General features: G+C 36.7%; 1 protein-coding gene across 1 annotated transcript in view; it reads left to right on the top strand.

Moving 5' to 3' along the window:
• SGCZ (sarcoglycan, zeta) overlaps positions 1 to 20791 on the top strand; it is a 227451-nt gene extending 206660 nt beyond the window's left edge. Inside the window, exons 6-7 of the mRNA XM_009884990.1 lie at positions 8639 to 8762; positions 20570 to 20791. Of these exons, the coding sequence (XP_009883292.1) occupies positions 8639 to 8762; positions 20570 to 20791 (346 nt within the window). The remainder of the gene's footprint in view (positions 1 to 8638; positions 8763 to 20569) is intronic.
• The last annotated feature ends 881 nt before the right edge of the window (positions 20792 to 21672 follow it).

The following is a 21672-nucleotide window of genomic DNA, read 5'->3' as shown; positions in this document are numbered from 1 at the left end:
AATTCTTTATTATCAGTGACTGGATTATGTTTACTTTATGATTATGCCATGCCATGGTTTCAGGAACACACAGATGGGCTCCAAGTGTAGCTGTGTCTGCCTAACAGGGTTATGAGTGTAAATACCCTATGTATCCTATCTCAAAACCCATACAAAACTTGGAGCAGTAGAAACCATTTGCTCAGTGCTGAGTTAATGAAAGACGAGGCAACTTCACACTTTGCAGGTCAGCGTGAAGGCGGCTGAGTATCCTTCTTTACATGAAGCCCGCTCAGGTCTAACAGCAGCTGTGACCAGCAGAGGCACCCGGAGTCCCTGGGGGAGACGCTGGGGGTTTCAATAGCGCCCTGCCGGGTGCTGGCAGCTCCCGTGAGCCTGGATGCATCTGAGGTCCCCCCCGGGCTGTTACACCACACCCAAGCTGCTGCACGCACAAGAAATTCTAGTTCCCCAGAGTCCCAGCCTAGGACTGGGTACGAAAACACATGCTGTGTTCAAGTACTCCATTTTCATGGATATTCCAGGTAGAAGTGCGTGACTATTTTTTTAATTGAAATTGAACAACACTTCTCAATGCTGAAGGGCTGATGCTTGAGACACCAGAACTCATTTCTGAAATGCTTTGGACTCTAAACCCCGTGCAGTCTTATTCTACTTCTGGTCCATAAAACTTGTAGTATACTATACTAAAGCCAAGCAATGCTACCGTAAAAGCCATAATATTTTTATTTCCTGTCTTTCTTATGATTTTAAGTGAATAAGCTTACTACTACAATAATAAAAAGGGATAAATATATTTTTTCATTCGAGCAGCATTTATTCCCTTAGTCTTCCCTTATAATAAATTTCTCCCCAGAGCTTTTTTCACTCTAGTTGTTCTTTTTCCCCTTCCCAGGAGTATCTACATTTTCTATGCCACTTTTTAGCCACTTTCCCAAGAAAACAAGGCTTCTTACTTTTGCTGTCTATCTATTCTCTCCCCTCACCTCCCTGATCATTTGTGAAGCGGATAGGCAGCGTCCTATACAAAGGACTTTGATACAAAGGCAAAACAGCCTTAAGTTTCTATGTGTTTTCTGCAAACCAGTGCCTAACCAGAGATGCCAACATGCTTTAATAAGAAAATCACTTAGTATTATTAGTATATACTGCTGTCAGTTTACCCATTTGTATACACGTGGCTCTAGACTACCCTCAACTTCTGACATACATTACTTCATGGTCAGGTCATGGTTATAGTAGATGGAGGAGATGGAGTTTCTAGCAGCGTTGTGGTTGTGGGTGCAGAGGGTATGGTTTGGGTTCTCGTCCTAGCACCACATTGGAGCCAGACAAAAGATTTGACGCTCTTACAGGTGGGGTATAAGAAAAAGGAGCTTCAGAGGATGGGGGGTTGTGTGGTAGGTAGTTACAGGGACTCCACAAGTTCATACAAATATTAGTTCCACAGTTCACCAAACAGATCCTGTTGCTTATACCTGTGATTATACGGAGAACTCCGGAGGTTACCTAAGCAGTAGAGAAGAATGAATGATTTTACATGTCTTATTCTGCAATTATCATTCTACCCTCGGTTGCATTTCAAGATAGAATTCTCTGCCAAAAAGGAAGAAAAAAGCTATTTGGCTTCTTCATAGTCTCCCACTCCGTTTTGTATTGCAGAAGGTAAAAAAATCTGTCTAGTTCTTTCTGAAGTGGTTCTTGTCCTAAAAACGTGACTGAAAGTAAACTCACCAAACCTTTTCTGATTTTTTTTTTTTTTTGATGGGCTGTTTTCTTCTTGGACTGTTTAGATACAGTCCAAGTATGAGCCACTGGAGAGTGCATTCCAAGCTCTCTGCTATGCTTAGTCTGCAGAGGTTGCTGCTGACCTGTCAAAGGAATTTCAGCAGAATAATTTTCCACATGAGGTGCAGTTTCATCAAGACATGGATTAAAACCATGTCACAGTTTACCTCAGCTAAAATATACCCATTTACATCAGCTTAAGGCCCTTTGGGGAAACAATATTGAAAATATCAGTAGAAAATTACAGGTGGTCTGGACTGTCATCTCCTAATCACGGGAAACTAATGGTTTTCCAAACTGAGAAGATTTTATGTCAGCCAGTTCTCCTGTGTTTCCAGTTGTTCAAAGAGCCCAGTTCTGCTCTTCAGCCTCCCCCAGGCACTTTATGTTCAGATCTTACTCTTGACAGCCACTTGAGCGTTATCTGTGAGCATGTTGCTTCAATCTCGTTCTGACAAGATAGATTTCTATTTTAAGAATGTATATTCTGAGAGACAACTCAGGTAATGGAACTATTTCTGGAAAGAAAATCAACTTCATGTAAGGATGTTTAGCAGAGTGGCAGGGCATGTGTAGAAAGGGTTTCGGGTCAGAACAGAAGTAAGGAAGATTATGGGAAAGGGAATGTTTTGGGTGGAATAAGGGTAGCTCTAAAATGTCAGGGCAATGCGGAATCCTTATCCCATACCTTTTCTTAAGGGACTATCTTGCATTGTCTCACATTTAGATCTTTGTCTCACAGCCCGAAAGGTCAGACTTTCAAGCATGTTGTGGTATTTCTCTAAGAAATGAAAGCTTACATTCAAAACCTTACATTTCTCCTAATTTTCTTGATTTTCAAAGATTTGGGTTTTAGTGGACTTCACATTCTAGAATGCATGACTTTTTACTACCAGAGATTCCAGTTAGGCTTTTGGTTTGTTATGCTTTTAATATTATTTCTGATTTTGATAGTTTTCCTGTCTTTAGCTGTTCTGGCTATGCCCTCACTCACTCTAAGAAACAACCATACATTAAGTTCATTTTAACCTTCCTCACATCACCTGCTTATTTTGTCAAGCTCTTGCTTTAAACATTTGCTCTCTCCAGCAAATGTCTTTAGCTGTTCTGGCTATGCCCTCACTCACTCTAAGAAACAACCATACATTAAGTTCATTTTAACCTTCCTCACATCACCTGCTTATTTTGTCAAGCTCTTGCTTTAAACATTTGCTCTCTCCAGCAAATGTCTTTAGCTGTTCTGGCTATGCCCTCACTCACTCTAAGAAACAACCATACATTAAGTTCATTTTAACCTTCCTCACATCACCTGCTTATTTTGTCAAGCTCTTGCTTTAAACATTTGCTCTCTCCAGCACTCCTCACCTTTCCTTGATGCTTCTTCACTTTTTCTAGTCCTTTAATAACATCACTGAAAAACTCTTCAATGACATTTTATTCCTTATTGTTCCTCCTTAGCAACTAATACTTTTTATGTTCTCAGAAGAGATCCTTTATTTCCCTGTGTGGGGAAATTGTTTTTCTGATTTATCATCTATGTCAAATAACATTAAAATATTCAGTTGTTTCAAGTGTCGCTATGGTAATGCAGACCCACCGAACTGAAACCAGTGGCATCTACAGGGCAATTAGAACCCAGATTTGAGCCCAGTGAGGTGATTTCTGGGTTAATGAGAATTTCAGCAATTATAAGGGCTTTCTGACACATGCCAAAGTCAATGACATGCAAAGCATGGACATAACATGAAATGATATACTGAATGCCATTCTACTCTTCTAATTTAAGTCAAGAAAAATTCCTTTTTATTTAAATTTATTGTCCATGAGTTGCAAAATTGGGAAAAAAATTTGACATGTTGATATTTACTGGTTTAGGCCATTACCTATTGCGTAAAACATTTATTTAACTTTCTCTTGCTTAAGACTCATGTTGCGAAGCCACAAAATAGAGAGCCAAATAGTGCCCTTAAAAGTTAGGTTCCCACATAAACCAAAGAGAGCTTCACATGAACATATGAGAATTTTGCTTCTCAATAAAGGATAGCTGATGATCAGTGAGCAATATTAAGGATTGATGAGGCCTGCACATTTATGCTTCCATTTCAATAAAAACAATTATTTCATCCTGAAAATACAAGCTTTTCGTTATAAACATAGGAATACAACAAGCTTCAGGAAAACTAACTATTCTAACAATGATTCATATGCATCTTGCAGAGGTGTACATTTTGATACAGGTAAATGTATCAAAAAGAGATTTTTTTGTTTCTTTTAAATATATGTTAAAAGGTGCATAATCTCATAAATAGTAAATACTATCAGTAATGAGATTGAAATGAGTGAATAGTAATTTTATTTTCACAGCATTCCTACTGTGATGTCAAATACAGCTAATCTAGAATCCTCTGTTTGAATAGTTCCAGTATCTTAAAAAAGAGCTTCCAGGTTTTTTGTCATCAGGATCATAAAAGTACCTGGTTATTCTCTATGGGTACTACTGGAGCTTGCAGCCTGACTTCCAGGATATGGACCGAATGGAAACCCTAATTGTATGTAGCACCATCAGTGTTCAGTGGACTCCCTTAAGGACTCTTGGTCTCACTGGAGGGCTCTTGAAATCAGTTTCCTTGAGCTTTAGGGCAGCCAGCTGTTCTTTTAATAACAATAGAAATGGAAAGAGTATTTAAAATTGTTTGAGGTTTATGGAAAATAACATTTTCAAAACTTTTTTTTATTATTATTCTTAATTCTAATTTGGAACAAAATAGTTTCACTAGTGGAAGAGGACGGCCCTGCATTCTGTGGGGTTTTGGGGTTGGGAGTGCTCGTTCACAAGGAAGAAGTAGCAAGAGGGATAGGTAGAGGCTTGGCACATCCATTTGCCTTCCTTTCTCCTCTTTGTGTTACTTGCTTCTCTGCAACCCTGGTCTGCCACAGCTTTTCACCTACAGGCACAAAAATAGATGTCGCAATCATTTTAATCTGTAGAAACCCACAGAAAGGGTACCTAGTCAATATGTAGGTTTTCCGTTGGTTTTATATTTGCAAAACTTTTTTTTTTTTAATAACAGGATTCCTATGCTAACTGAAAAAAAACCTCAACAATGTATGTTGGCAAGACCATCATGTATAAAGGTAAATACCTGGAAGTATTGAAGTGTTTTTTGACCACCAGGTCTAAAGATACCAATAAATGGGAAATGAATACCTGCTTTACCTGTGCAATCTCTAGTTGACAGCGTATTTTTTAATCCCCTGTTTTGAATACAAATTCCACATTGGTAGAGGTTCATATAAGTCGTTTTACCAAGTAGCATGGGTTGGATCCACTGCTTTAATAGACACGAAGCAAATAAATTATTCACATTTGCACAGGGGAATCTTTTATTACCTTCTATTTTAAGAAATACCTTCTGCTAGCCAACAGAGCAAAATTAACATAGATAAATTATATCCCATGTGAGTATGAGAGATATAAATGAGGTAAATCTAAAATATTTCTAAAAACCCAGAATGAAATCTTTTGGTTTACTTTTTAATTTATTTTCCTGTAATACAATCTAGGTCAGCTTGTAAACAGAAAACACCAAATGAAAAATAAATGTTTCTACATTTCTGATGAGAAATATTTTAATCCCTTCAAAAGAACATATTCAAGATATTGGAAAAGTTTCCTTTTTTAGCAATAATTCTTTAATGAATTCAACTCAAATTCATATAGCTTTGATCTTCTGAAATTTATCTTTTTTCACAAATTAACCATTGATAATTAAAAAGGCCAAAGCCCTTCTCTGCTCTGGATATATCATCTGTCTGCATCACATATAGAAAATTGACACATTATATTATTTTAAAACCTCCTTTAAAAAGCCTCTTTGTCTTTCCCACAGTGTTGTAGTTTCTGTCTAATAATAGCAGTAGTTACCTTCTCCATCATAGCTGTTTGTTGTTTGGGAAACAAAAATTAAATTGTATGAATAGGATTCACTCATAGATGTAAATGGCACTGTGACAGCCCATCAGCAAATCTGAAAGGAAAGCAAGTCCTTGATACGCTATTGTAATAATGCACTTTTCCTTGGAGAAATGAGTATTACAATGGGGAGTGTTACAATAAGTTTATAGTAGAGATTAAAGCTTTCAGAAATATTACAAAGAAAAAATATTATAAAGCAGCTGCATATCAAACATAATTTATCTCAAAACATTGAGGAAATAATCTGTGTGTATAGACTTTTGCATTTCCAGAAGCATGCTGCAGATTGCACAGCTAAGTCACTTTTCAGATATAGATCGTCAGAAGAATAATAAGAAGAAAAGTAAACTAGTAACTGTAAAGGAGATTAGACATTCAATTCTGCTAATAGGTGGGTGGTATTTTAAAAACTACTCTGCGGATCATCAGTCAGTCATTGACATTTCTACCATATTATTTGATTTCAGGAAACAGCTAAAAAAAAATCTATTATGTGAAAAAGAAATTTATTCTCCTCGGTATGTAGAAGGCTGATATTAACAACTTCTTTTCAAGTTCAGAAATTAATTGCCCAATGCCTTCATTTTAGACAGACTGGAAGTCATCTATGTTAATGTAGTTCATGAAAAACAGTGCTGAAACTAGATAGAACAACTCTGAGCTATAAACTGTCATGTCTTTTGGAAAAAAAAAAAATTCATTCTTCAAACAAAATCATAGTTTCTTGAAATATATTCCTAAATAGATTTTTATTGTCCTCTTTCTGCTGAAAAAATTCAGTCAGGTCTGAGCATTGTTTTTGATGCTATAAAACCAGAAATATTTGTGACTTTTCTAATACCCATCAATTTAATGCAATAAATGTAGTTAAGAGCAGTTTTGTTTTCATGATTATGAAATGGCAGCTGAAACCACTGAGGAATGTTAATATTCCTGGAAAGGAGGTTATAAATCACAAAATAAGCTGCTAAAAAATATGCAATGGAAGTATCCAATCATTTAACATTTATACGATTCATTTTCCTTTTAAATTCAAGGCAAAACCTCATGAAGGCAAAAAAGTACTTTTGAAAACCTAATTTCTAAACTTCATAGTTCATATGGTTTCTAAAAGGAAGCTCTTTTTCTGCTGCCTTATACCCATCAGAAGTTCACAAACCACCACCTGAAAAACACTGATGTACGTGATTAAATAATTCATGATGTTTAGATTCTTCCCTGGTACAAAGAACTGCAGAACCTTCTATTAACTTCTCCCTACAGATTGTCAAAAAAAAAAAAAAAAAAAAAAAAAAAAGAAGGAAAATGGTTTAGCACTAACAGCAATACAGGTTTTTCTACTGCTCCTATCTAGATGTAACCCATGTATACTTTTTTTATGTAGGTAGCTACAAATACTGTTTTCCTCTAGCTGGACCCTGCTTTTAATAGTTTGATTTTGTGTTACCAAATAATTCCTTTCTTTTTTTTTTTTTTTCTTTTTCCCTCTGCAGTGTCAGTGACATGTAACAAACAGAAATATTTCATAGACACCCTCTCAGTGGCTTATTTTGCATGCAAATGTGGCATTTTGGTTTCAAAATGATAATCCATCACTATTCTAAAAATTCAATAGTTGAAATGCACTGAAATTCTCTTGTTCCATTGTTGATAGATCTTTCATTTGGCTTTTCTGTAGCAAATTATTTGTCAAACTATTCTTTTCTTTATACATCTAGTACTTCATTATATTTTTGGATGGATGTGACCTAACAGTCAAAATACAATTTGTTCAAGAGGGAAATACAGTGTTTTCTTCAAGCTGCTCATTCTAGAAATTTCTATCATTAATACATTATCTTACAAAAAGCCTTTGTTCAGGTAAAGTGGAACTATGTTCTGTCATTATATTATTGGGATATAAGTAGATTAAAAGATTTGTCTCACTCTTAACAGGGGCTATGCAATAAATCTACAGCTGAACACAATCGGAATCCAAATTTTTGTTTCCTAGTTCAATACAGTTTTCATCCGACCTTTCCTCTTCAGTGTGTGTGAGCACGACTGCTACGAAATCCTTGCATTAGTACTTCACTTTCAAGAGAAGTCTGTACAGTACTGAGGATAACATAGCTAAGAAAGTATCATAGTTCTGTGTTCAGGTTGATGGAGGAGTGTAGAGAAATGGAAAGATTGACAGGAATAGAACAGCAATAGCTGCTTTGTGAAGAGATGCCAAGGCCCAGGGATAAGCCTCTTAACCCTGTTATATCAGTTATAACAGGGTTAAAGAGCATAATGAGTATCTTGCAAAACAGAAAAAGAGCATGCAAAAAACCACGATAGTAGAGATGTAACAGATTTTCTTTTCCTCTCTTCTTCATACATGGTGCTGCTACACCTATCCAAAACATGAATGAGCCTGTGAAGATTGTCATTCCAATCAGTTGTACATCATTCTTTAAAACTTTTTAAGTGTTTTGTTTTCTTTTTATTTAGATAAGCACTTGTCGTCAGTCACTAGGCAGACTTTAGTTATTAACCTGGCATTACAGAAGCACTCACAGAGACGTGGAATCTTATGAACCTATATTTCAGTATTAATACAGTCAACTAAATTAGGTACTAATGCCGGAAACCATCATTAAGCAGAAAAATTTACAGCAGTATATGCTTAAATGCTGTCTTAGAAATAGATTTACACACGCACACTTTTATTTTTTTTTTCCTCTGGGCTGTAGAGAATAGTGAGAGAATCACACATATTACTAATTTTTACTTCTTTACCTTTCAAAATACATTTGTATCTACATGCATTGTGGGTTTTGGGGCTGGGTGGTTTTTTGGTGGTTTAATTCAGTGGATTTTTCCTCAGTGGTTGTTTTTGTCTTTCAGACTTGAATCTCCTACCAGATCTTTGGTGATGGAAGCACCCAGGGGAGTGCAAGTCAATGCAGCTGCAGGAGATTTAAAGGCTACCTGTAGGAAAGAACTGCACTTACAGTCCACAGAAGGGGAGGTAAGTTCAGCCAGCAGGGAAATGTTCTACAGCTCTGCCTAGCGTAATGCAAATAATCTGAGGATAGTTTATTCAGCAGCAAGGTAAACATCACAAGAAGTGTTCTGCAGTTGCCTACGTTAAAGTCATTTTGGTTTAGCCCGCACAATTATTAGTACGTCTCTGCTTTTTGCAAATATTTGAATCACTAAGTTTCATTCACACTGAAAAAATGTTAGTTAAATGAATACAGATAAGGATTTTTTTTAATCTAGGAGTCAAGGAAAAAGCTACCCAGTCCTTTAGCATATTCCTGGGACAGAGACAGCTAAGTGATAGTGGTAAAAAATTACTTTAGATGAATCTGACAAACTAAGAGAGAGAAATGTGGATTAATTTGGATTAATGCCTCATTAAACCATGATGAAGGGGTTTAACAAATTTTCTCTACATCTGATTTATTTCCTTGAACTGTTACTATCTCTGTAAGAGAGACAGAGTGCTTCAATGGTATGTTCAACGTACCATTTCATCAGTGTCTTGTTTCAGTGATCAACGTGTAAAAAGATTTTGGTATAGATTCTTCATGTGTAAACCTGTGTGAACTCATGAAAATAATTTTAAATTGGGTCACTGGTGTGGTTGGCAATCCATTTATTGCAGAAGCGCATGAAAGATTACTGGTATGAGAGTCCTTTCATCTTCAATCCTTAAAATGATGTAACATTAAAAAAAAAAACAAAAACCCAACCTTGTGCAGGGGTTCCTATTAGGCACTTTGGACAAATGGATAGATTTTCAAATTCTTCTCAGTGGACTTGCCAGATTACAACATTTTTGGAAAAAAGGTTGCTTAATGTAAATATACAATTAGGAATGGCACGTTTCAGGTTTTTTGTATTTTCCACCAAATGTTCCCAGATACTTTACAAACTATCCAAATAATCACCAACAAACAACACCAGCATTCACATCTGCGACAGATAATCCCCTGCAATGCATGCTCTTTGCACTACAATGCAGACAGGAATATTTTTGGCCCATATACTGCATCAAAGACCTACTTCGATAACATTTGTTCTATTGATGCAATTATCTGTCCTGCATAATTAAAGCACAATATTTTCCTGGTTCAGAGCCTCAAATACTTGTATACCACATGTCCCATCTTAGTTCTGATTTTCTCCAAAAGCCAGCTCTACTTACCACTGCTCTAAGTATGAAAGCTTTGTTACTATTTCCTAAAGCTGCCGAGATAGCAGTAAGGACAATATAATCCTCTTTTAATAGTAAATATTGTCCTCCCTCACCTTTCTGCTTTCTGAGAGTATGTTTGTTGCAGAGACTACAGCTTCCTGTAACCCTTCCTGCTTCCCCTCCGTAAATCTGTTCCTGGACCAATTTAGTATGTTTCCTACGTTTACTAACATAATTTTTTCACCTAGAATGTACTCCTTTGTTCCTTCCCTTCATGATATTGCCAGAGGGAAAATGTTATACTCCAGTGAAAATGAAAAAAGAAAAAAAAAACCCAAAACCACAGCAAGAGTGTTACCTTTCCTCGATCCCCCATGATCCCTGAAGCAATGATTGTAGCTATAATGTCTTGGTTCAGTATCATGCACCTCTGTGGTGCTTTGTACAAATATTTAATCTATGGATTCATCAGGAATTTTTGCCTATATCAACACTTTGTGTTTATTTCATGATTTCTATTTTTTCTTAAGCATTTACTACAACTTATTGAAAAGTTGGTTTGGGAAATAATGTCGTATGACCTCTGTTGGACTTTGAGCGTGGGAACCCAAAAAAAGTTATAATGACTATATAATGTATTATTCAGAACTGGAATTCAATTCGATATTAAATGCTTTGTAGGAAAAAAAACGGCAGTGTAAAGCAGACTCTGCTGAACTTGGTATTAAAAATAATTTTATTTTTTGACATAGTAAGTAAGATTTTGCACATATGTGATTTCCCATGTAGATGTTATATTGATAGTTATCAGAAAACAGGATACCAACCTTTCCCTACCCTTTCCCAAGGAGCCGTTGGTACATACAAAAACATACATCCAACAAAGTTCAACATGTCTAATTATGTCTTGAATACTTGCAATTCCAGTAAGATCTGTAAAGAACTGTACCCTAAACACACACAGAAATTCCATCCTGAGGTCTGACCAATGCCTTTATAGTCTGTTATTTTATGTCTTACACTGGAGCAGGTCAGAGGAAAATGGAGAAACACTTTGGAAAGCATACGATGAGCTTCCACAGCATCAACAGTTGTGCAAATTTACCACATTAGGGCCATTAGGGAATTGCTGGACTGATTACAGCCTGGTGTAAGGAACCAGGGTAAGCATCTGATGGAGAAAATGTCTACATAACAAAATATTGATTGGTGTCCTTGCTTACAGCCCAACAGGTACACCACAGATTAACAGACAGTATGGAATAAACTGTAAAGGGTTTATTATTACTCATTTTTAAGAAAACTCATTCTAAAAAAACCCAAAGTACCTACGTCAAAAATAGTCTTCATTTTAGCATTAAAATGTATGCTTTATCGGTCAGGTTTCTTTCTTAAATAAAAGAATGTTGTATTTGTGAATTGGACCTGTGAACCATTTTTGCGATAAGACTTTTTTGTACTAGATAAAATACAAGGTTTTTGTATTATTCTCACACTGGATAACTAAATTTAAGTTTTTAATGTTTGTAAGCTTATTCAAGAAATCATCAAAGATATGTGAATAAACATTTTCCTTCTATAGCATAATTATTGCTCTGTTATGCCAGAAAATAGCTATGTGACATCTGGAATGAACCAGTCATGGCCATGTAGCAGAACACTATGAATTTACTGTGGATTAATCTATGAAACATACATTTTCCCTTTATTTAAGAATAAGTTCAGAATATTTTTTTAAAAACACAATTTTTTTTATGAAATACTTTTCCTCCAGCCTTATTTCTCATGCAGTATAATCTCTAGCCTCCCACGTCAGAAACTGAAAGACTTTGCAAGCATTCTGAATTCTGCTGTTTGATACATTTTCTTTTTATTTACTGCAGTATTATAATAATCCTTTTAGCCCTATTACGCATTATAGTGCGTGATCCCAGACTGAATACTGGGGGCTGTAATTTAGACGCAGATTCTACTGCCCTTTATAAAGCTCTTGAGTTGCACCCTTGTGAGCGGAGGCATCAGCAGAATCCTTTGATTCAATTATAGCTTGGCATTTAATTGTGAACTATGTATTATTCTATAAATAAACCATAACCAATGGTTTAAAGCAGCAATCATTTACCAGGAAAATGAAACGTGAAGCTCCAGGCTCTAGCTGAAGCTATTGGTTCACATAAGAAGAAAAAGAGCATTTCTCGTCTGGAAATTCAGCACAATGAGTGCTAGTTGACTACTGCTTCTTTCACATATAAACACAATGCAAAAGTACAGATCAATTTTGAATTCTGTAGATGCTAGATTTTTCTAGGCGTAAAAATATGTTAGAATTGAACCTGAAACACATTATCATATAATGATAACAAGCTTAAAGGATTATTTGATGTTGTCCACTCATTGGTCTAACAAATTTTAATGGTTTTGGCAATACATCATCCTTTGAAGGAGATGTATCATCTTTGAAGGAGAAGGCTGATAACTAGCCTCAGCTTTTATGAGGCTTTTGCAGCTGCTATGTATTTTTGCAAGCAGCTTCTACGTAAGCTGGGCTCTGCACTTTCATTGCATCCCACTGACTATCAAAGACCAAGTAAGTAAGAGGAGAAAGGCGCACAGAGGCTTCTCGTTTTTAAAAACATTCATATTAGTCACCCGCTCTGTGACCTTTTTCCTATTTACTTCTTTATGCCCTTGTACCTCCTTGTCAAATTACACTCCTTCCTAGCGTCATTTGTGGACTATATTTGGTTGTTTCTGGCATAATGAGGCTGATCCCTTGGTGAGGCTTATAGCTGTCACATTAAAAATGAGCAATATGCTTCAACCAAGTTTACTCAAAATCAGTGTAGCAGACGAGGCCAAGTTTATGTTTACCATTTTAGCACAACACAGTTTATGAAGCATGCACCCAACATTATTTTGTAGAGACTAACAAGTATATATAGCACTAACATTTGATATAGAATACTATCCAGTTGTCTCTCTAAGTCAAAGAGGAGTATTTAATGCAGAGAGTAACACCTGATAAAACTGGAGTAATCCTCACTCATAAGCCCAACCAACAGTACCATTTTAAAGCATTGGGTTTGGGGGTGAGGTGGGGGGACTTGTGGGTGGTTTTTATGTTCTGAAACAGAAAAAAAGAGGATTTTTAAAAATTATCTCCATACACTGTAATGGAATTACCCTGTTCTACAAGCTGCTTGCCATGACTACAGAGGAATCGCTAATCAAAGGCAACAACATTTCCTAGATTAGTTCAATTCAGCCAAGTTATGTTTGTCTGAGATTAAATGTTTGCAAAAAAAAAAAAAAATTAATGAAGTGAGTTCAATAAAAAATAAGCAATGGCAGGCTGTCGAGCTCTAAGATCTACTTTTATTCACCAAAAATTGACTAACAATTGCGTGCTGCATTTTGTTTTCAAAGCCCTTTTTCAGGGTATTAACCAGTTGACTTGTCACTGTTGTCTGGGAGAAAAGACATTAGTGGAAATGAAGGGAAATATTTATGTATTTTTTTAGTTATTAGTTTCCAAAATTCTGTTAAGATGTTTTGACAGATATTTAAAATTATTAAAATGCCATGTTATTTTTAAACAACTTTCATTTTCAGCTTGAAATGGTTTTAATGTGTATGTTAATTTACAACAAAAAACACTTTTATGTAGAAGCCTACAACCAAAACACAGTGTTCCCAAACTACAAAAGCTAAGTGTTTTAACTGACAACACTTATCTTCAAACTGTTTATTCATGGGCAAATTTTGAAGACCAACACCATAAGCCATTTTATTAGAAAGCAAAAAAGAAGTGACGATGAATAATTTATTATATAAATAAAACATTTTTCCATTCATATCATGTTTTAATCTAGTTCTGATCTGAATGGTAATTAATGAATAAGTTTTTGTACTTGGAAGACTAAGCACAAATATTCCAAATATATTTCCCTTTCTGGGCTGGGTACATAAATCACAAAGAAGTCACATCTGTCCCCTGATTGAATGAATTTGCAAAGACATCTAATATTATGTAGAATTTGGTTCTGGGAATTCTTGTGTACAAGACAACCATTGGCACTTTATAAACACTGGAGCTTGTAAACTTCTACTGGTCAACATTCAGAGCAACCCCATTTGATCATCTCTGAAAATGATTTCCTTAATAGAAGGAATAAATAAACCAGAAGGTTTTTGCTTTAGTAGCCACCTGTGTAAATTACACTGGGGTTATAACTCAGAAGTTTGCTTGTCTTTATTTAACATGAATTTACAAAATGTGTACTTAAAATGAAACTTGGCTCTCATAAACACCAATTCAGTATTGAAGAGTCAAAACATAAATTTTTCCATTCAGGCAGGAACTGTACACTTCACTAATGTACAATGTTATGTTCAACATATATATATATGTGTGTGTGTGTGCGTGTTAGTTTTCAAATCACTTTCAGTTGTCACTAGTTCCAGGCATAACATGGAGGTGGGAATGGGACCAATGTTAACAAAAGAAGAAACTTCCCAGGGTGGCCCTGTCCAGGTGTATCCGGTATAATCTTTAGAAAGAGAACATTCACCTCACCAGACCACGCTTTGGCCTAAACCCCTCATTTGTTTTGTGGTCAATTGATGCTACTCCTGTAGAGAATGTTTTTTCAACACGCGGGTTGTACTAGATGTTTCGATCTTCTCTGAATATTTAGTATATTCAGTTTCAGACCAGTCGCCACATTCATTTCACTGTTTAGCTGTTCCTCAGTACTCATTATCATTATGATAGGTAGAGTTCCAGATATTGTGCCAGCATATGTTTAGATTTTATAGTATATATGCTATCAAATTAATATTTTAATTTTCTGGTTTTGTTTTTTTTTTCAGAACTATCTTTAAGGTTTATTGAAAGTTAGTGTAGGTGAAAGGTTTTAAAATAAATGTCATAACCAAAGATAAGTGTTAGAACAAATGGCCTACGTGAACTAAAGTACTGCAATTTATTCTATAGTTCATCTTCATACCAGCATATGAAAATAATATAGTCGAGTCATGACCCATTTATATGATCCTATTTGTATGTATGCTTCTGAGAGCATATGAAGAAGAGCAAAAAGACTAGGAAAAATCTTGCATTGTTATAAATCAGATTAATTCTGAAGAGCCTAAGGGAACCCAAAAGTTTTATTTAGTAAGATGTCATTACACTGTCTCCTCAAACTGGTTGATGAATGCCAGCCTTTCAGCTTTCCTTCTTTTCTTCCACATTTCCTCCAGTTTCCTGCCATTTCTTACCTACACTAGCCCTGAAATGTGCCTTTGCAGCTCTGTAGAATTACCTGTCTAATCAAACTGTACATGAATACAGAAAATTCTTCAATATTTATAAATGCTAACTCTTTCATTTGGCTTTATCAACTTAGCTTATCATTTTGTCTCTTGAGAGGACTTAGTCAAGCACCCAGTGCAGAACTTTTTATACATGACAGGTTCATATCTCTGTGTGAAACGGTTTGTAGGAATATTTGATTTTTTACCTCATGCCTATATCTTGCTCACTAAAAGTTCTCTCCTTCAATTTAGTTCTTTGGTTTGCAGGTAATCTATATTTCCTCACTTGCCACCTTCTCCTTTTCCCTCTCACTGTTCAGATTAACAGCAGAGTCTGATGAGCAGATGACTCGCAGATCTCCATTAGCAGAAAATGTATGTAAAAAAGTACAATTTTTCCATTCCTATCACCCACCCTACAGGCTGATTCAGTTTGCTATTTTAATTAGTCAGAAACCAGGACTACTTTTAAATACTATAGGGCTAATATATTTTTTTCCAGCACTAAGATGCACAAGACAAAGCAGTGATCTAGGATTTCTAAACCTTAAGTATTTGGAGGCAATGATGCTGTTCGATGGTCTCTGATGTGAAACAGCATTTCTCTGAGCAGCGGCAGCCTTTTCCATCTTGTAATCTCTCAGGCAGTCTCCTACAACGTTTCAAGAATAGATAAAAGTTTTGGGTTTATCCTTGCCTATTTGTCTGCTGAGGTATGAGACTCTCAGAAAGAGCATGACTGACTTGCGTGGCCTTGATGCATATGAAGGATTAAATGGCTTATCTCGCACCTTTCACAGCACAAAAGATTAGAGAAAGACCGTGTACACAGGCACTTCCATTAACTACTGTCATCTAGCAACAGTGGTCCCAGAGAATATAATACTCTTCAGTTTTTTGTCTTGCCACTTCTTCCTTTCTCTTTAAACTCCTCATAACAGCAGGTGTAAAATGGTAAGTAGTTTAAGTTTTACTGATGTTGGAGGACTTTTCAGCCATGAATTTCATTTTTTAGCCGAAGATAGGAGCAGATATGTCCTCAAACATAGACTATGTTCCTCTGAAATTCCTTGCGATTGGGCTATTACGATGACACATTTGGACCCCTGCTTAACTAATAGACAGCAATCTATCTTTAAATTTAGTCTTTTATTTATAACCTTGACAGCATACGTACAGAGTAGATTTTAATGCCGGCTTTAAGCCGTCTTTATTAATCCTCTCCATGTCGGGCATCCCCAGGGATTAGCTATAGGAGGCTGTTTAAACTGCATAGCCTTCCCATCTTTCTGCAAAGGCGTACAGCTTGTTAGATGCACCCCAGCAGATACACCCTCACAAGAAGCCACATCAGTTTTTCTCAGACTTAGTGCCCCAATATCCACGTTGCTCACTAGATGTTCTGGGATGCACACTGGAACAGGACCTGATAGCTACCGCTTGAGATCACGACACCAGAAAAAGCTGGACTGATCTACAACACAGTGTGAAATTTGTAAGCACCAGTGGAAAAGCATGCACAGCTATGCTTGGAGAGGTAATTTAATTTAATGAGCAAAATAACTTAGCTACATTGTATTGTAATGCACAGTGGAGTGAGGTCTGTTGGATTAAAGGCTTAGAGCAGTACACTACAGAACATCTGCAATGAGGGGCTGCAGAAGCGTAGCTGTCCTGATGTAAACAAACACAAAAATATTGAGCTCCAAGAAAAAAAAAAGATAATAAAGTTCAAGAGATTTTAATCTAGCCTGATCTCTGACACATATGCCCTCTGACTTTTTCTGAGTTAATTCATGTCCTTTAGAACCCATTTAATTTTGATTTACAGATTTCCCATGATCCCTCCCCATCACCACTGCAATTAAACTGTTAAAATGGCTAGTCACACACTCTGTCAAAAGTACAAATAGCTAATCTGGTATTGTTGTTGGGTTTTCTTACATGTATGTCTTCTACACTGAAGTGCCTTTTATTATCACATATATAATATTCTAATATCTCCTGCTTCCATTTTTTTTTTAAACAAATGCATAGAAATAGTTTTTTTCTTATCTTCTTTGACATTCCAAGTATATCAGGGCTTACTGAAAATCAGTATTAAAAGCCGAAAAAGGCCGCTCAGATTTTTTTTTGAGACCTATTTGTTGAAAGTTATCAAGAGCTGCTGATTAAAAGTATATGACAGTACTGGCTCCTGTTTAATATCCTGTTCAGTTACTGTTGAAATTGAAAATATTTTATCACAGTCATGTTCTGACATCAATACTTGATCTTTCTCCAAGTACAGAACTATGCTGAGCACTATTCAGTATAAAAGATATACTGACACTTACATAGAGCTTACACTGTTGAATGCTACTGGATTTTTACACAAGACTATTGATAACTGGGCCATTGCTACATTAATAGAGGACTTGTTAACATTTCTTTTATTCTTGATGTGAGAAGTGAAAGAGTACTTTTTATTACCTGTCACTCCACTGACTGATGATTATGTCCTTTGTTTCCTTCCTACATTTTACCAGTTTCTAGCTTCTAGTTTGCTATCAAGTTCTTTTTCTCTCCCATCTGTTATTTTGTTTTCTTATTATGCTTTCTATAGTTACTTTCACATTTACTCCTAGCTGAGCTGAATTTTTTTACGTGTGTAATCTTCTTCTTCAGTTGCAATTCTAGCAGAACATTATTAAATTGTTACCAACACCAGCCACATTTCTTCCATCTAAATTATTTCTGCGGGGGTATTGACTCCTGTTTATTTCATGTCTATGACACTGGACTTTTAAAGCAACAATGTGTGTATGTGTGTATAAATACATCGTTACATTGGTATATAAATTACAGAAAAAAAGGTAATTATTTGCTGCATTTTAGTTTTGTAATCAATTCCTCTATCAGTCAGGATATGAATTCAAACGAGCATCGTGCCATGCAGTTGTCACCTGTGCCTCTGAGATTCTCACATTCCCAGTGATGACCGTACCTTACTCAGAAAGCTGTAGAACTCGCAATGAGGGGGGGTTATATTGTTTGGGGCTACTTGCAGCCTGTGTTCCCTTTGATGATCCCAGGCATTTACAGTGCTTTTACTGTGAACGATAACATGGCTGTGCATCAGTCTTTGTATTGGATTTTATCCAGTCTTCTTTCCTCAAATTTTTCCCAGCCTGCTTTCCTTCACTTCCCCCCAGCAGGGGCTTAGGAGTACATCTGCGCTGCTATTCTGCCATACACCGCTGATTTTATCATAAAATAATACTTGTCTCCTGTAGAAAAAACAATACAGGCAGTACCTCCCCAGATTCTTTACGCGTACTGCCAACATTGGGATATAATGGTGTCGAGTTGTCTGTGTTGATTTTCAATACCTTATAAAAAACACTAGCAAGTATTTAAGGAATTCACCTTTTCCTAAGCTTTGTACTGTTATCTGCAGGGCTTAAAGCTGTTTTGATTTGTTACCTGTCTTCCTGAAGTACGTAGTCTGCACTGGAGGTAATGACTGATCTTACTTTGGCTCTCATTTACTCCTTCCATAAATAAAAAATAAACTCTAAGCAGCTGGAAACTCGTCTGTGCCAGTGGAAGACATGTTTTTTTTTCTGCTTTAGTTACCTAATTTCATGACGTTTATTCAACACACTGAAAAAGTAACCTAAGTGTAAAAATTGCAGAACGCGATTCAGGTTCATAAACATTACTGGTATTTACAGTCTCATACTGATTATGTTATTTCCAGTGGAAGCATATGGCTTGAGAGGCTTGTGATGTAGGCCTACAGGCTTGAGAAGTGGACCTATGCAAACCTCATGAAGTTCAACAAGACCAAGTGCAAGGTCCTGCATATGGCAATCCCATACACAAATACAGACTGGGTGGAGAATGGATTGACAGCAGCCCTGAGGAGAAGGACTCGAGGGTGTTGATTGATGAAAAGCTGGACGTGAGCCGACAATGTGCAATCGCAGCCCAGAAAGCCAACAGTATTCTGGGCTGCATCAAAAGCAGCGTGGCCAGCAGGGCGAGGGAGGTGATTCCACCCCTCTACGCCTCTCTGGTAAGACCCCACCTGGAATATTGCATCCAGCTCTGGAGACCTCAACACAGGAATGACATTTGGACCCGCCTGTTGGAGCAGGTCCAGAGGAGGGCCATGAAGATTATCAGAGGGCTGGAGCACCTCTGCTATGAAGACAGGCTGAGAGAGTTGGGGTTGTCCAGCCTGGAGAAGAGAAGGCTCCAGGGAGACCTTATAGCAGCTTTCCAGTATCTGAATGGGGCCTACAAAGAAGCTGGAGAGGGACTTTTTACGAGGGCATATAGCAATAGGACAAGGGGTAATGGCTTCAAACTGGAAGAAGGTAGATTTAGATTAGATATCAGGAAGAAATTTTTCCCTGTGAGGGTGGTGAGACTCTGGCACAGGTTGCCCAGAGAAGCTGTGGCTGCCCCATCCCTGGAGGTGTTCAAGGCCAGGCTGGATGGGGCTTTGAGCAACCTGGGCTGGTGGGAGGTGTCCCTGCCCATGGTAGGGGGGTTGGAACTACATGATCTTCAAGGTCCCTTCCAACCCAAACCATTCTGTGATTCTATAATTCTATGATATTAAAAAAAACCCAATTTTTAAAATCATATTTAATGTTCAGAAAGAAATGGGAATAGCTTGATGACCTTCTTAATAAGACTTTAACCTGAAATCTTTTCTCCTCTTAATTTAGGTCAAATAAGCTATTTATTTTATGCGCCTGACTTTGTACCCTTATTTAATTATTCTCTGGATGTAGCTATTGTTAAGCCCCTACAATTTAGCACAGTTCAGCACATATTTCCAGCTGCTTACAGGAACACACTGGGGAATGTGCTTTAATATCACTTCACACTTATTAAAATACAAATTATTCCAGAGCGAGGATATGCTACTGCCATGAATGAATAAATTTTAATCATAAAATGTACCAGTGAAAATTCAACCTGTTCAAGAATATTGTCAAAATGTTTTTGTGTGACACTGCTTGTATCTGAATAAACATGTTGGGTGAAGTATTTGCATATACTGTAGTAATGAGTATTAATGGTGTATATCTGCACAGAGTTGAAAAACAAGAAATGTTGACAGCTTTTTTATTTCTAAAAATATTTTTAATATATTTCTGATATTTCTAATAATCTTTCTAATACTTCTAATAAAATATTTCATTTTTTTTTATATATTTCTAAAAAACTCATGAGTGCCTCGAAACATGTCTTTAAAATATGTCACAATGCTGAAAGAAATTTACTTACTCTGTGTTTTTTTTTCTCTCGTCTTGTAGATATTTTTAAACGCAGACACAATCCGTCTGGGAAATCTACCAGTGGGTTCCTTTTCCTCCTCCTCCTCCTCCTCCTCTTCCTCCTCCTCCTCTCCCAGCTCTTCAGCTTCTCGCCAGACTATCTATGAGCTCTGCGTCTGTCCCAATGGTAAACTTTACCTGTCGCCAGCAGGAGCAGGCTCCACATGTCAATCCAGTAGCAACATCTGCTTGTGGAGCTAGAATGACTCCAATTTCTCCTCACACCAGAATAGCCTTTTGTTACTGTCCCTCTGCTTCACAGTTCTGCTCGGTTTCCCTTGTGACAAGTTCGACGCTTCAAACGGCCTGCAGAGCAACTTCTTCCAGTGTAAGCAGGAATACAGCGCTGCCTTCTCTTGTGGTTTGTGTTGCCACTCAACACAAGTAGAGACGGGAGTGAGATATTCAGAAATCAATGTATTCTTCATCAGGAAACCTGGAACATAATATCACCTTTTGTCCAAAAGGGAGAATAACACAGGTGCCTTTGCTACATGAAGTGAAGCACATAGTTTTAGATTTTTGCAGGACCTGGATGTGAACTGCACATATATATATACAGTACATAAAAAAATTTGCCCAGAATCTGACGGTGAGATGAATTGGTTCCCCCTGTATGATAAATAACTTTACTGTCTGAAAGCACAATTTTCCATTCATCTTTTTGGATGTAAACTTTTATCCCTGAATTTTAAAATTTTGAAGCATTGTGTGATGCTTGCTTTACTAAACGATTAAATTCAGTAAATGGTTTTTAACACAAAAAGAGACAGAATCCCTCCCCGAGTTTGGTTTCTTTTAAAAGTGTGTTGTTACTCTTTGTCTACTAAGTCTAGGGTTTTGTACACTAGGTAAATTTTGGAAGTGCTCAGCAATATTACCTTTCAGAGTTAAAAAGACATCTGCTCTTGTTTGTCAGATCTGAATGGCCTTACATAGTATTTTCGTGGCTACTGCATGTGAAGCGATTGCTTTAAGTAGAACATACAGTTTCTGGGAAAGAACAGGGTAAAGAGGGAGATACTGATGATGTGTTTGATGATCAGTGTATTGCTCTTCACGAGGTATTTATAATTGGCAAA

The sequence above is a fragment of the Charadrius vociferus genome, unplaced genomic scaffold, assembly GCF_000708025.1.
Source record: "Charadrius vociferus isolate BGI_N301 unplaced genomic scaffold, ASM70802v2 scaffold134, whole genome shotgun sequence".
In the NCBI taxonomy this organism is placed as follows: Eukaryota; Metazoa; Chordata; class Aves; order Charadriiformes; family Charadriidae; genus Charadrius; species Charadrius vociferus.
This window is presented reverse-complemented; position numbering and strand designations above follow the sequence as displayed.